The following is a 14798-nucleotide window of genomic DNA, read 5'->3' as shown; positions in this document are numbered from 1 at the left end:
TCACCATGTAGCCTCTTCCCCTGTATCTTCTTCCCGTTACCATGTAGCCTCTTCCCCTGTATCTTCTTCCCGTTACCATGTAGCCTCTTCCCCTGTATCTTCTTCCCGTTACCATGTAGCCTCTTCCCCTGTATCTTCTTCCCGTTACCATGTAGCCTCTTCCCCTGTATCTTCTTCCCGTTACCATGTAGCCTCTTCCCCTGTATCTTCTTCCCGTTACCATGTAGCCTCTTCCCCTGTATCTTCTTCCCGTTACCATGTAGCCTCTTCCCCTGTATCTTCTTCCCGTTACCATGTAGCCTCTTCCCCTGTATCTTCTTCCCGTTACCATGTAGCCTCTTCCCCTGTATCTTCTTCCCGTTACCATGTAGCCTCTTCCCCTGTATCTTCTTCCCGTTACCATGTAGCCTCTTCCCCTGTATCTTCTTCCCGTTACCATGTAGCCTCTTCCCCTGTATCTTCTTCCCGTTACCATGTAGCCTCTTCCCCTGTATCTTCTTCCCGTTACCATGTAGCCTCCTCCCCTGTATCTTCTTCCCGTTACCATGTAGCCTCTTCCCCTGTATCCTCTTCCCGTTACCATGTAGCCTCTTCCCCTGTATCTTCTTCCCGTTACCATGTAGCCTCTTCCCCTGTATCTTCTTCCCGTTACCATGTAGCCTCTTCCCCTGTATCTTCTTCCCGTTACCATGTAGCCTCTTCCCCTGTATCTTCTTCCCGTTACCATGTAGCCTCTTCCCCTGTATCTTCTTCCCGTTACCATGTAGCCTCTTCCCCTGTATCTTCTTCCCGTTACCATGTAGCCTTTTCCCCTGTATCTTCTCCCTCCCCGTTACCATGTAGCCTCTTCCCCTGTATCTTCTTCCCGTTACCATGTAGCCTCTTCCCCTGTATCTTCTTCCCGTTACCATGTAGCCTCTTCCCCTGTATCTTCTTCCCGTTACCATGTAGCCTCTTCCCCTGTATCTTCTTCCCGTTACCATGTAGCCTCTTCCCCTGTATCTTCTTCCCGTTACCATGTAGCTCTCCCCTGTTACCATGTAGCCTCTTCCCCTGTATCTTCTTCCCGTTACCATGTAGCCTCTTCCCCTGTATCTTCTTCCCGTTACCATGTAGCCTCTTCCCCTGTATCTTCTTCCCGTTACCATGTAGCCTCTTCCCCTGTATCTTCTTCCCGTTACCATGTAGCCTCTTCCCCTGTATCTTCTTCCCGTTACCATGTAGCCTCTTCCCCTGTATCTTCTTCCCGTTACCATGTAGCCTCTTCCCCTGTATCTTCTTCCCGTTACCATGTAGCCTCTTCCCCTGTATCTTCTTCCCGTTACCATGTAGCCTCTTCCCCTGTATCTTCTTCCCGTTACCATGTAGCCTCTTCCCCTGTATCTTCTTCCCGTTACCATGTAGCCTCTTCCCCTGTATCTTCTTCCCGTTACCATGTAGCCTCTTCCCCTGTATCTTCTTCCCGTTACCATGTAGCCTCTTCCCCTGTATCTTCTTCCCGTTACCATGTAGCCTCTTCCCCTGTATCTTCTTCCCGTTACCATGTAGCCTCTTCCCCTGTATCTTCTTCCCGTTACCATGTAGCCTCTTCCCCTGTATCTTCTTCCCGTTACCATGTAGCCTCTTCCCCTGTATCTTCTTCCCGTTACCATGTAGCCTCTTCCCCTGTATCTTCTTCCCGTTACCATGTAGCCTCTTCCCCTGTATCTTCTTCCCGTTACCATGTAGCCTCTTCCCCTGTATCTTCTTCCTGTTACCATGTAGCCTCTTCCCCTGTATCTTCTTCCTGTCACCATGTAGCCTCTTCCCCTGTATCTTCTTCCCGTTACCATGTAGCCTCTTCCCCTGTATCTTCTTCCCGTTACCATGTAGCCTCTTCCCCTGTATCTTCTTCCCGTTACCATGTAGCCTCTTCCCCTGTATCTTCTCCCCGTTACCATGTAGCCTCTACCCCTGTATCTTCTTCCCGTTACCATGTAGCCTCTTCCCCTGTATCTTCTTCCCGTTACCATGTAGCCTCTACCCCTGTATCTTCTTCCCGTTACCATGTAGCCTCTTCCCCTGTATCCTCCTCCTGTCACCATGTAGCCTCTTCCCCTGTATCTTCTTCCCGTAACCATGTAGCCTCTTCCCTGTATCTTCTTCCCGTTACTATGTAGCCTCTTCCCCTGTATCTTCTTCCCGTTACCATGTAGCCTCTGTATCTTCTTCCCGTTACCATGTAGCCTCTTCCCCTGTATCTTCTTCCCGTTACCGTGTAGCCTCTTCCCCTGTATCTATATCCCGTTACCCTATGTCCCCTCCCCTATCCCTGTATTTTGCTCTTCCACTTACCTTGAGTCCTCTCTGCTTCCGCTGTATTTCCTTCCCCTTACCAATCCAAGTAAGCAATGTCAAATTCTCAAATGAGAAATATATACCTATTTTATGCCGCTGATTGAAAGATCGGGGCATATTGTTTTTGTGCTGTCTGTTTGTCCTTTGTCAACTTTAACTTGTCCATAACTTTTACACCGTATGGGGTAGGACTTTACCAACTGGCATGTGTCTTCATTGTAACAAGTTCTTTCCGGCGGTGCAAACATATTTTACCATGTGACCTTGACCGTGAGCTTTCACCTACATTTGAAAGTAAGAAAAAAAACATTACCACAATGAAGACAAAAGTGTTTCATAAATTGTGCATGCAATTAACACAAGCCTTACACAGTACAGTTTTAATGTCCCACTTCAGAATTTCGTTGCAACCAGGGGCATAGTGTTTCATAATCACATCTATTTTATGTATCTATATTTCAATTTTCTAAAATATTTCTATGTCGTAAATGCTCGTTGCGAGTACAATGAAACGTTTTATTTCCGTCAGACGATATCGTGTGTTAAACTCACTGTTATGTTTAAATCCGTTTAACACCATTATATGATGGTATAAAAGAACAAGTACACACAGAATACTTTGGACAATGACATGTCTTACAAGACTATACGTACATGTACATTACTTTGCATTAAACTTATCAAATACACGAAAGTTACGAAATTTATTGAATTATTGGGCGAATACAACTCCCCACCCAGGTTCAGAATGCTCTATCGAGTTGGATTTTCCTCAGTCATCTCTTTGACTTAAAAAGTCTTTAGAATAGAAGAATCTGACTCTAAAGTTTTATCAAAAGGTGTTATTCACTTGTGTGTGTTTTGTACAATCATAGGTACAATATCGTCCTGCAATATTACGCAACTGCTTACAATATGAACGTCCTTGAGGATGTACCCCCTCCACCAAGATAACAACATGGAACATTCCAAACTCGCTCCATAGACGGCAGTGTTAAAATCCAGTCTTTGCTTAAGCAATCGCAATGAAATAGAACATCCCACCTTCGCAAGGGACAAAACTACTCGCCGAACGAGCAAAAAATCAGAAATGTTTTACACAGATTTAACAATACTGTTAAAGATATAATTAGGTAGAATGTGTTGTACAATGATTGTAACAATTCGTCAGTCGACAAAGATTATTTTAATGTCACTTTGACGTGTTTATACGATTGTTTTATATTTAGAAAATTGAAATCTATACGTCTCGTCAATGAATATGCATAGAGCTACATGTATGTTTACTTGGTGTACCTTGTGACGTCATCAGTCCGAGATCTCCATCCAACCAGTCCGTACTGAAACATTGACAAGTGCAAAACATGGACATCGTACAGTTTGGATATACCTAATTTCTTTGAGATCACAATATGAAAGTAAAGGTCGACACAAAATGGTATATTTAGGCAATCTTAGTAATTAAATACACGGATTCGTTTAGAAGAAGAAATATATACGTTTTCTATGATCCACTAGCGCTCCACAATACCATAGAGTTTTTAAAATTGCTGTATTTTTTTATCTGTCCATCATCATCATCATCATCATCATCATCATCATCATCATCATCAACAACAACAACAACAACAACAACAAAACAATAAGCTTCAATCGAAAAGTTAAATAACAAATGTTTTCCACGGGGATATTTCATCCCTATCATCGAGTTGTTTTGTGTAACGACATAAACGTCGGTGATAATATACTCCCTACACCGCGGTAACCACATGGAACGTTCCAAAGTCACTCCGTTGAAGTCAGTGTTAAAATCTTGTCTTTGCTCAAGCAATCACAGGGAAATAGGACATCCCACTATCGCAAGGGTGGACACCACTAGCTGAATAATCAATAAACCAAAACGATGGAGTACAGTAGTACTAATGTATATAAAGATATTATTTGATCTTAAAATAACTGTATAACTTCGTCTATCGTCTATTCATACGATCGATCCTTTTATGAAAAAACCAAACTAATTCGCATAGCGTTATATCAATTTGTTGAACTTGGTGACGTCATCAGTCAGGGACATTCTTACAACCGGTTCGGACACAAAATGATTGGTCTGTAATAACGGATCGCTACACAAACACTCCTTTAGGTGAATTTTGTATAGTCATTTCATGTATATTTATGAATTCTTTGAGAACAAAAATATCCTAAATATCAGAATAAATCAATGCCTATGTTTAATGTAAGCGACTTGAGTAATGAACAGGATTCTGTTTTTTATTGTTCTTAAAATACGCCCGTTTGCTTCAAAATTTATATGTACATTTTGTCGGTGGAATAATCTTAAATCACCTCGATCGAGATAACAACATGGAACATTCCAAACTCGCTCCATAGACGTCAATGTTAATTCCCAGTCTTTGTTTAAGCAATCGCAATAAGATGGGACATCCCACTATCGTAAGGGAGAACACCACTCGCTGAAGGATCAATGACTGTTCCATTACTACCTTTGCCTAATTTTTTGTTTATGTCATTCTGATGTGTTTATACAACTAGTCTATTTTTATGAAATATGAATCACTCGGTACACTGTATATACAGCTATTGAACCTGATGTACCTTATGGAGTCAAAACTGTAGATACTTCAAGGTGCGTGAAGTTATTACTTATCAATAACTTGTACATCTTCTCTTTTCTCACGGTCCGTCATTTATTCGTCAGGAAATGTTGGAAATATTTGAAATCTGCACACTTCAGCGTGAAAGCTGAAGAAAAAGGCCGAATTACCTCTCACATACTTGATGTAAGGCATTGCAGTATACTTGTATGAAATCATCAGTATATTGTATACACTGTATTCATAACGACATCGGGCTTTCCTTTAAAGGCGTTATATTTTTTTTATGTATACCGATAAAAAAGATGCCCAATGCATTACAGTATATTATAAACACATAATTACAAATAGGTAGGCCTACTTTACAAATATATGGAGATCTGGCCACGTCACCTATCATCCTTGGTCTGGCTCATGCTATAGTAGTTAGAGACTAACCCGGTGTCGCCCCAGAAAACAAGAAAATACCAACATGTCAACTCTCTTTCCAGTAATTCTCACATAAATTCACCAGTTAAAAGATGGCTAATAATATTTTTTCTGTTCTGTTTTTGGAATCAGGAGCTACTGTCTTTGGGAAACAACCATTCAAAAATTATATTCGCAAAATGTCAGCAGATTTGTCGTCTCCTAGACCCTTCCGAACGTCAATGCTCTGGCGACTAAAGTGAAGTAGGGGACTTTATACCTTAAGTCGATTATCTTGACAATGTATAAAGTTCTCGTTTAATATATATATATATATATTTGTGTAGACCTTCGTAGTGTTTATGGCGTAATAAACTGTAATAAATCAATAAACTACCACGTGAATTTAACCTTGAGATACGTTTATTATCATATATACTGAAAGGTACTGTAAAATACATAAATTTACATGTATTTAATCAGACATCGGTTCACTGTGTATTGATGTCACGTTCGTATCATTGGCTAGCACATATTCATACCAATGAACCCCACTTGATTTCCGAATGGCTTGCCATCACGTCGGTACGAGAAAAACAACTCACGGTTACAACTGGTGCATTTTGTACAAGAATAATCATCAATGTTGGTGGGCTTTACGCCATTCTGTTCCAGAAGGACCCGATTACACAACTGCAAGTTTATAAAAGCTTTCGTTCCATCACCCTTAATCACAACGGACTCTTCAACTATGTCCTTAAACTGGCCAGTTTGGTTTGCATCAAATTCGAAGCAGCACTGGCCAATGGAAGGACCCATAGCAACAATGATTTCACTTGGATCAGATCCAAATGCTGAAGACATTTTGTGGAGTACTTCTACACACGCGCGTTTCACAGTGCCCATCCACCCGGAATGAAGCGCTGCACATGCCCTTTTGACAGGATCGGCAAAAATCATGGTAACACAGTCTGCGCCGGGAGCGGCTACAGTAACAGACTGACGATTTGTCGTAATTCCGTCATAACTCTCGGGTTCCTCTTCACCAACCACATGGATACGGTTTCCGTGCACGGTCCTCGCTAAACGAAACTCTTCTGGATCAAAGCCAATATGGTTTGCCAGTTTTTTACGATTTTCGGTCACTAAAGCCTTTGGGTCGCGTTTAGAAAGAGAAAATGTCAGATTTAAAGATTTCATTCCAGGAAGAGGCGACAGTCCACCAGTTCGGCAAGTAAATCCATGGTAGAACAAATCCGATGGAATAACAGGTGACTTCAACGTGTTGATGTCACCAAAAGCTGGCAACACAGAGCCAAAGAAGTAGCTGATATCCTGTGTTATCTTTTCTTCTGTGATGACTTCCGCTTCCTGTTGATCAACTGGAACAATATTCCATTCATAAACACCTGTAAAGAAACATTTCAGCAGCACGCGCCAGTACTGTTCATGCCTGTTAGAACACAACACAGAAATGACCGATATTCCGTGCTTGTCCAAATGAACTTTCGCATCGTAAAACACTGAAATCTTATCTTTATTTTGAAACTTGATTACTCTGTGATAGCCTTGTTTGTCCAAAGCTACCTTCACGGTATCTAGTTGAGTTGAGGAGTTGTTTGCCAGTAACAGTACACTGCTGTTTTCCATCGAAGGCAGACTGAAAAATCTCTCCACTACATTACTGTAATGTTGTGGATCTGTTGTCCAAAGATCCAACACGTACGCGTTTCCAGTTGCAGCCATCACTCTGAATAAAACAATTCATATCACGATATCACTAACCAGTTCCTTTGGTACTAGATCATAGGAGGGAGTTCAACTTTCAGCCTTATTGTAAATTTTTGGAGATGTATTTTACCGATAAAATCTTATCGTGACAATTCAATATCAAAATCAGAGAAAGGGCTATACACGAGACCATGGGTATGATAGAAAGGTAATTTAAAAGTCACGTTTAGCTTAAAAAAAACCCCATATTTCCCGCAAATTTTCTCATCAGAATAAAATACTGGTGGTCGATCCAAACAGTCTCGATATCTTAATTATCTCATTCAAAGTGTCCTATTCTTAAAACAGTCAGGTAGTTTTATGTGATTATATTTTGAGATTGATCAGATTTTTTTGTAAAAGTAAAAATATCTAATTATATATAGTATAGTTATTACACTTATTACCACCTCCCTTGAACAGTTTTCATCAGTTAATATTTTGGTGGCGCTGATTAGTATTCTCCTCAAATTATAGATAAATGTGCCATTTTAAAATTGGTATTGAAACTATGGACTTAGAACTAAATCTATGTCCGCGATGAAATAGAAAGCCATACTTTCGTTCCATATGTTTGAAGGCAGTCAAGCTTGAACTCCCAGCTATGCGTATATACGTTATTATAAGTCAATAATGATATGAAGAAAAAATTACATGAATTTGTTTTAAACAAAACAAAGAAATTTACGAAGATAACAAATATGATATAATAAAAATATATTCTTTAATGCTACAACATAAAACAATTATAAATTGGGAATATGCAGAGTCTTGAGGGGCACATTAATATTTGCTTCTCATACGAAGAAATAAATAACCATATGTGAAGTCTCTCTATATTTAAGCTTTAGTTTTTGTCTCTGTTTAACGTTGAAATCATCCGTATGTTCCCGTCCGCTGTCTGTACATAATCAGGACTGTGTGCATATAACGCAATGCTATATTAAGAAATGTACTAATTTGTACAATATCATATTATACCTGCTGACATTGTCATGAATTTGATGGTAAAAAAATATTTATACATGTCTATATATCTACATTAATATAACTCTGTCTTCCTGTCGAAATTCCGAATTAAATAATTCACAATGTCCGCAATGGCAGATGGAAAATTATGTTGTACTTTCGGTTTCTAATAATAACCAGAAGACAAACAACATGTTTACACGTCATACACAATAGTTTTTAGATGATAACAGTGTTGATACACACGATATACAAGGAAAAACTACAACAAACAAAAGTGAATAAGTAAATGATGAGAAAAGTTACCTTCTGTCGCAATAGGCCTATATCTTCCTGTTTTATACGGAAGTTGTCCAATGTTATGGTGTGTCTGTAAGGGGAAAATATGCCCCCGCTTGAAATGTTCCGAATGTACCATGCAAGTCGCGGACACGTAAAGGATATTGATTCAGCCAGAGACGTATATATCACATATATACGTCTCTGATTCAGCATATCAAACACTTGTACGTTTCAGATCACGCCAAAGGGATTTTCCTATAAAAATGCTTCACAACGAATATTGCATTGGTTGCGTGACAGTGGTCTGGGTGAAGCATTTGTAGATAAATAAATGATAATAATGATTAAAAAAACAACTAAGATACGAGGGGAAATTTCTATAATCTTTATGCCACCTGCGCGTCGAATACAGTTGGTTTTGACCGCAATGCATTTACCGGAAGTAGCTCTTCAGTGGTCCAGCAGCTGTAGCATCGGTAAGACGAAACAAAACACTGGGTAGGGTATTGTTTGATGTTTCTGTTGGTCTGTGATTCAGAATCATTTAGATAACACGAAACATGCATGATCAACAAAATTGGTAGGTTAATACATCTGATCAGTTTCTAAGTCAGGACAGAGGCCAAATGATTTGGATATTTATTTAATACAATAGTAAGCACACGGCTAGACTTGCTCAATTCCGATTTAAGTATTTAGACATAACAGTTAATTTTGTAAATGCTGAAGGTGAAGGTCAAGAAAGGAGACCTGTGGTGCGACGTTTTCATCATGATAGGTTTCATCACAGTGACTGAAAAAATAGATAATTTTAACACTTTTATTTTGTTTTGTTTTTTTATCAAGAAATTATATTTACTGGAATCAGTAGTCCAAGGTGTCCTGATTATCCATGCGGGAACACCGACCCTTTCAGGGGTCACTAGAATTAGGTGTTTTGAAATAGGGAGGAGTTCTGACTATTGTACAAGGCAAAACTAAAGACAAAATGGCTTATAAATAGTCAGAACTGTTTGGACTAACAAATTAGATGTTCTATATGTGAAATATAGCTGTGATTTTAATAGCTATATTTCATATGTAGAATATATGATTCTTATATGGAATTTCTAGCCCTGATATATGCACTTTAAGGTTCATATCATAGTTTTCAATATTCATTATCGGATGTTTAATAGCCATATTTAATATTCGAAGTAAACATTAGATATCTACTAATAAAAGTTAAAAATCATGATATGAACCTTAGAAAGCATGCAGTATGTTAAAGTACTTCAAACTCCTAGCATCGTACAGTGAGGCATTGATTTCACATTCACTGAACGTTATACATCCATGAGTGAAGTGATAGTAATTTAATGGTAGTAATGATATTTATTCAGGTATAAAGGCATGTTCCAAACATGGTTTGTATAAGGCATAATGATGCATAAACTTGTTGTATTTTATAGTAGTTAACTTTTAATTTAAGATACATAATTATAAATAGATATTGCAGTATACTGTAGATGTGATCTTCTGTCTCAAATTAAGTTAAAATTATGTAAGATTACCTGATAACAATTTCAGTCATTACATCCAAGTATTTTATGTTTAATGACCAGCTTAGCTACAATGTATGCATATGTATTTTGGTATACAAATTGCTTAATACAATAACTGCTTCTCTGAAAAATTTTAATTTAAAGTAAAATTTTCTTATGAACTGAAAAAACAATATTACTATAACCTTTTTTGTCAAATTAGAGAGTTTCCCTGTTTAGGCATCAGTAATATCATTTTAAATTTAGATGTAGGAACTACAGTTTATGCTAGTTTTTTTCAGAAGAGAAAGTTTTGTCAAATTCATTGAAATGTGTAGTTACTTTGACAACATGTTTGTCTAATTCAGAATGAAAACATGTAGATGCCAACAGTTCCTGCTGCTTAATCTTTGTGGTATTTACATATTCTTTACAATCAGTCCTACATTATTGTAAACCTGTGTTATGAAAATAAAATTTTTTGAGACCATTTTAATTTTGTATTATAAAATTATGTAACTTATATGTGTAGGGTTTTAGTAACTTTATTGACATCCTCTGTAGGTACATATCACTTGACAGTCCCTGATGACAAGTAATGGAATTACCCCTAATATGGGTCAGGGGTCAACTTCTTGCCAAAGTTCAAATGACCGAAGATTGCATACCGGTCAAGAGACTGATGAACTAAAGTTGCATGAAGGCCTGCGGTCCGAAGAACAAGACTTTCGTGAAAGTCAGAAGTCAGATGAATCAGAGTCACAATCTAGTCCAGGGTCAGAGGAATCAGAGTTGAACCCAAGTCAATTGCCAAGGTCAGGGCAGTTAAGTTCACAAAGAAATCAGAGGTCAGAGTCGGAGACAGGACAGGAAGAAGTTATGGCTGACTCATCAGTATCAGAAGAAGAGAAAGTGAGTGATTCAGGCCTTGGTGATGTTGAACAATCCATTCAGTCTTGCAATACATTTAGTGTATCACCCTTGATGTCTTGTGAATTGCCTTCCCTTGAAATATCCAACGAACTTTCTGTGTTTGTTTCATCCAATGAATCAACAACATCTGTATCTTCAAGTACTACATGTACAGAATCTGTCAGTAGCTCCAGTTTGTCCAATGTAACAATTGAATCAGTAAAATGTTTGAAGGATAGAGATATAGATATAACTGATCCAAAGCTTCTCAAACACATTGATCTACTTCTTCGTGATCTGAAACAGTCTGCAAACAACCCTTTGAAGAAAATCCAGGTTTTGGATGATATCATCCATGCAGAATTTATTGTTGTTTGTGAAAGACTCTTCAAGCATCTTGTTGACACAGACATTTCTGTGATGGTTCCAGGGTCATCATGGTTACAACTGAAGAAACTTGTGTCTGTATTGTGGATTCTGAGCGATGGCAGTATCACACTCTGTGAGCAGCTGGTATGCTCCCATTGTGCTCTTACAATAATGGCTGACCTTCTTAAGAGACTTTCTGAACCACTTGACTTTGAAAAGAACAATGTTGCTAAGTATCTTGTCAAGGCTCTTCTTGGCATTTTCCATAATGTGAGTAGGCATTTATGTGACACAAATGTACGTGACAATTTTCGGGAAGCAGAAGTTATGACAAGTCTTAAAATCCTATCACTGAGCAGAACACCTATGGTACAGGCAAAGGCACTCTTTGTCATGTCTTACATCATCGATGAGTCAGAAATTGTAATATTGAGTGTCGACGACAATGTACTAAAATTCATCGTCCAAGTCTTGAATGACGCATATCAATCCAAAACCCATTTCTCCTCTAAATATGGAATGAATGTTGAAGAGACAATTCATGGTCTCAATAATTTGGCCATAAATGACAAAAATAAAGTTTCAATATTCAAATTTGGTGTCTTAAAGATATATGTTAGTCTCATTTTGGAATATACCAACCCAGATGAAGTGTTTCAAGCTGTCAGTGGAATTTGGAGGCTAGCATTCCACAAAGGAAACTGTGCAGGCATCAGGTCACATCCACAATGCATAGAAGGCAAGTTTTCTTAAATACAGGCATTAGGTCACACCCACAATGTATAGATGGCAAATTTTCTTAAATACAGGCATTAGGTCACACCCACAATACATATGTATTGTGTAGAAAGTGAGTTCTTTTAAATACGGGCATCAGGTCACACAATGTAAAGAAAGCAAGTTCTCTTAAATACTGGCATCAGGTCACACGCACAAGTAAAGAAAGCAAGTTTTCTCAAATACAGGTGTCAGGTCACACCTAGAATGTATCAAAAGCGAGTTCTCTTATTATATACAGGCATCAGGACACACAATATATAGAAAGCAAGGTTTATTTAATCTTTTATACAGGCTTCCAATCACACCCATAATGTATTGAAGGCAAGTTCTTTTAAATACAGGCATTAAGTCACAAACAGAATATATAGAAGGCAAGTACTCTTAGATACAAGTATCAAGACAAGTACTGTTAACTAGCACCAAGTTGCATTCATAATTTACAAAAGATGGTTATTGCACCAGGTATGGGGTCACACCTACAACTTATAGAAAACAAGTACTCAAACATGGCATCATTTGACACCCACTCCTAGTGTTTAGAAGGCCTGTAGGAAACAAAACATTTTCTCAACATATGGTGAGAGCAGTACATCAATGTAAAAAAAGTTTTTGTAAATGTGTTTTTTTGTGTACCAATCCATTGATATAAGTTCATTTTTCATATTTACCCATCATATCTGACAGTTGAAAGTATATATATACCAGAAAACAATGAAGAAAAAGATGCAGAGTGTAATGTATTTTAAATGCTGTTGCAAACTGGACTGACAGGAAAATGCTGAAAAGTAATATGTTTCAACAAAATTAAAGTTCATTATCAATTTTTATTATTATGTCTAGTCTATCTTTATGAAAAAAAATGATCATTAATCGACTGTGCTTGGTACTTTGTAGCATTGATGTCACTACAAGGCTCCAACAATGAAGTAATTCGACATGCAGCCAGAGGTGCATTGTGGGAACTGCGGGAAATTCCAGAATTGCAACTAAGACCAGATTTAGGTGACATTAAACACCAGACTCTCTACATCTGTTAATGTAATAACACTTGATTCAATCAGCTGTTTATCTCGACTTAATCAAATTTTGTGTACTAATCCTGCAATCTGCCTCTATTTGTCTCAAAGAAGGGAGGTGGGATTATTGTGAGGAAAGGATATTACATTTATTGGCATTTCTACAAAAGTTACAATACATGTTGATGGGCTTATTATTAGAGAAAAGAATATTGTAGGAGATATATAATGATATCAGAATAAGTGCTGAAATGATTTGCCCTTGACCTCTGATACTGTAACCTTGACCTTTATGGTACAGATCTAATTTTGATAAGTAACTCATTAAGTCATCTGATGTGTATAATCTTGTTTTAATGATACCTGTGCCCTAAACGTATGGCAGTTAAGTTATAAGTAAGAAATTGATGAGACAAAGAGACATGATGTTCTACCTTATTTTCACTGGAGGCTGTCTACTATTGCCTTTTGTTGTGTGGTTTGGTTGATGAAACTGGAAAAATTGCTGGTGACAGTGACCAGAATGTTTGTCAGTATAACACATTTGATCATGTGATAATTAAAACATCATAATATAGTGTCAGTTTTTACTTGCAGCTTGCTTGGTTGTGCAGTGTCCTCATGTAATGATTAGTTATCAGTGGGACAGCCAGACACTAGCGCTACGTCTCAAAGATGTGTTGAAACATGCTGGCTACAAAGTGTGGATGGATGTTGAACACATGAGTAGGTCTTCATTAATGCACTTGAAAGTGTGTTCTGTAGTGCACATGTTCCAGACCTCACTACAGCCAGACCTGTGAGTTTTTGTAAACTTGTTTTCTTATTTACAGTAGATGATTGTGGGGGAAGTAAGCTTTTTAAGACGTTCTGAACCATTTTTCTTCAATATTTTTTTGTATTTTCTAACTTTATTATGTGTATTTACTCTAAATATGATTTCACGCATGATGTCAAAATTATATCTAATTTGAAATAATTTCTGACAAAGGGACGAGTGAACCATGACATCCTTTCTAAAAAATTATTCATATTATTAAAATTTCTTATTTTATTTATAGCAAAATATGAATATGAGTTATATCCAAAACCATTATCATTATGCCAAAAGGCTGTAGACAGATTACATGTTTACATGGCAGAAATACATGTCACCTTAAGTAATATGTCAAGTAACTAGGTATAGATTGTATCAATCTTATATCATTAGATTTTATATGTTTCACAAGTTAGACATGTTCAGTCTGGCTACCTTGATCATTTATACTTTTATGGATCATTCAACCTTGTTAGAAATGGTATATTAACCCTTTGTGCCTGTTGGTCGCGCTGCGTCCAAATGCCATAAAGAGGAGTTCCCCTCTGCGGAGATGGCTCCTCTGGCGGCCCCTGTTCCTCCCAAGGGGACTTCGGTCTCTATTGAGGAGGAGATGGACATCGAGGGTGCGGGCTCGGCAGAGGAAGACGATGTCATTCATCTTTCTCCTGGGCCAAGAGGGTTCACAAGGGGAAGATGGCCCTGAGACTGCTGAAGCTGAGGCTCAGCATGTGCTTTCTGGGATGCGGGTCCTCCGGGCCAACATCTCCCGGATTCTCAGGGCGGAGGTTTGCCCACCGCCTCAGCATCGTCGGCGCCTGAATCCACCATCCTTCTGGGTTCCCTGGTGGCTCCTCGGGCTTCCGTTCGCTCAGATCGGTCTCTGCCAGAAGGCAATATCATGTCTTCGGTTCTGGCCACGGCCCGGGCTCCGGTTTTAGAGAAGGACTCCTTCTCTACCCGTGCTCTCGGGTTTGTCGGTCTGCAGCTCGGTGTTGGT

At 38.5% G+C, this 14798-nt stretch overlaps 2 protein-coding genes across 2 annotated transcripts; one reads left to right on the top strand and one right to left on the bottom strand.

The window, feature by feature from the left end:
• Positions 1-5851: 5851 nt before the first annotated feature.
• On the bottom strand, positions 5852-7106 carry LOC132553392 (purine nucleoside phosphorylase LACC1-like). The gene has a single exon (XM_060217639.1). The coding sequence runs from the start codon at positions 7104-7106 to the stop codon at positions 5886-5888; it is 1221 nt and encodes a 406-aa protein (XP_060073622.1). The 3' UTR covers positions 5852-5885.
• Positions 7107-8835: 1729 nt separating this feature from the next.
• Positions 8836-13707, top strand: LOC132553371 (uncharacterized; the record flags this gene model as incomplete). Its single annotated transcript, XM_060217609.1, has 4 exons — positions 8836-8857; positions 10469-11924; positions 12860-12967; positions 13579-13707. Coding segments are annotated over exons 2-4 (1669 nt in total), but the record flags the coding sequence as incomplete, so codon positions are not given.
• Between the last annotated feature and the right edge of the window lie 1091 nt (positions 13708-14798).

The sequence above is a fragment of the Ylistrum balloti genome, unplaced genomic scaffold, assembly GCF_031769215.1.
Source record: "Ylistrum balloti isolate Yb309-2 unplaced genomic scaffold, AGI_CSIRO_Ybal_v1 Utg370324, whole genome shotgun sequence".
NCBI classification, from domain to species: domain Eukaryota; kingdom Metazoa; phylum Mollusca; class Bivalvia; order Pectinida; family Pectinidae; genus Ylistrum; species Ylistrum balloti.
The sequence above is the reverse complement of the archived record's forward strand: the minus strand, read 5'-3'. Positions and strand labels throughout refer to the sequence as shown.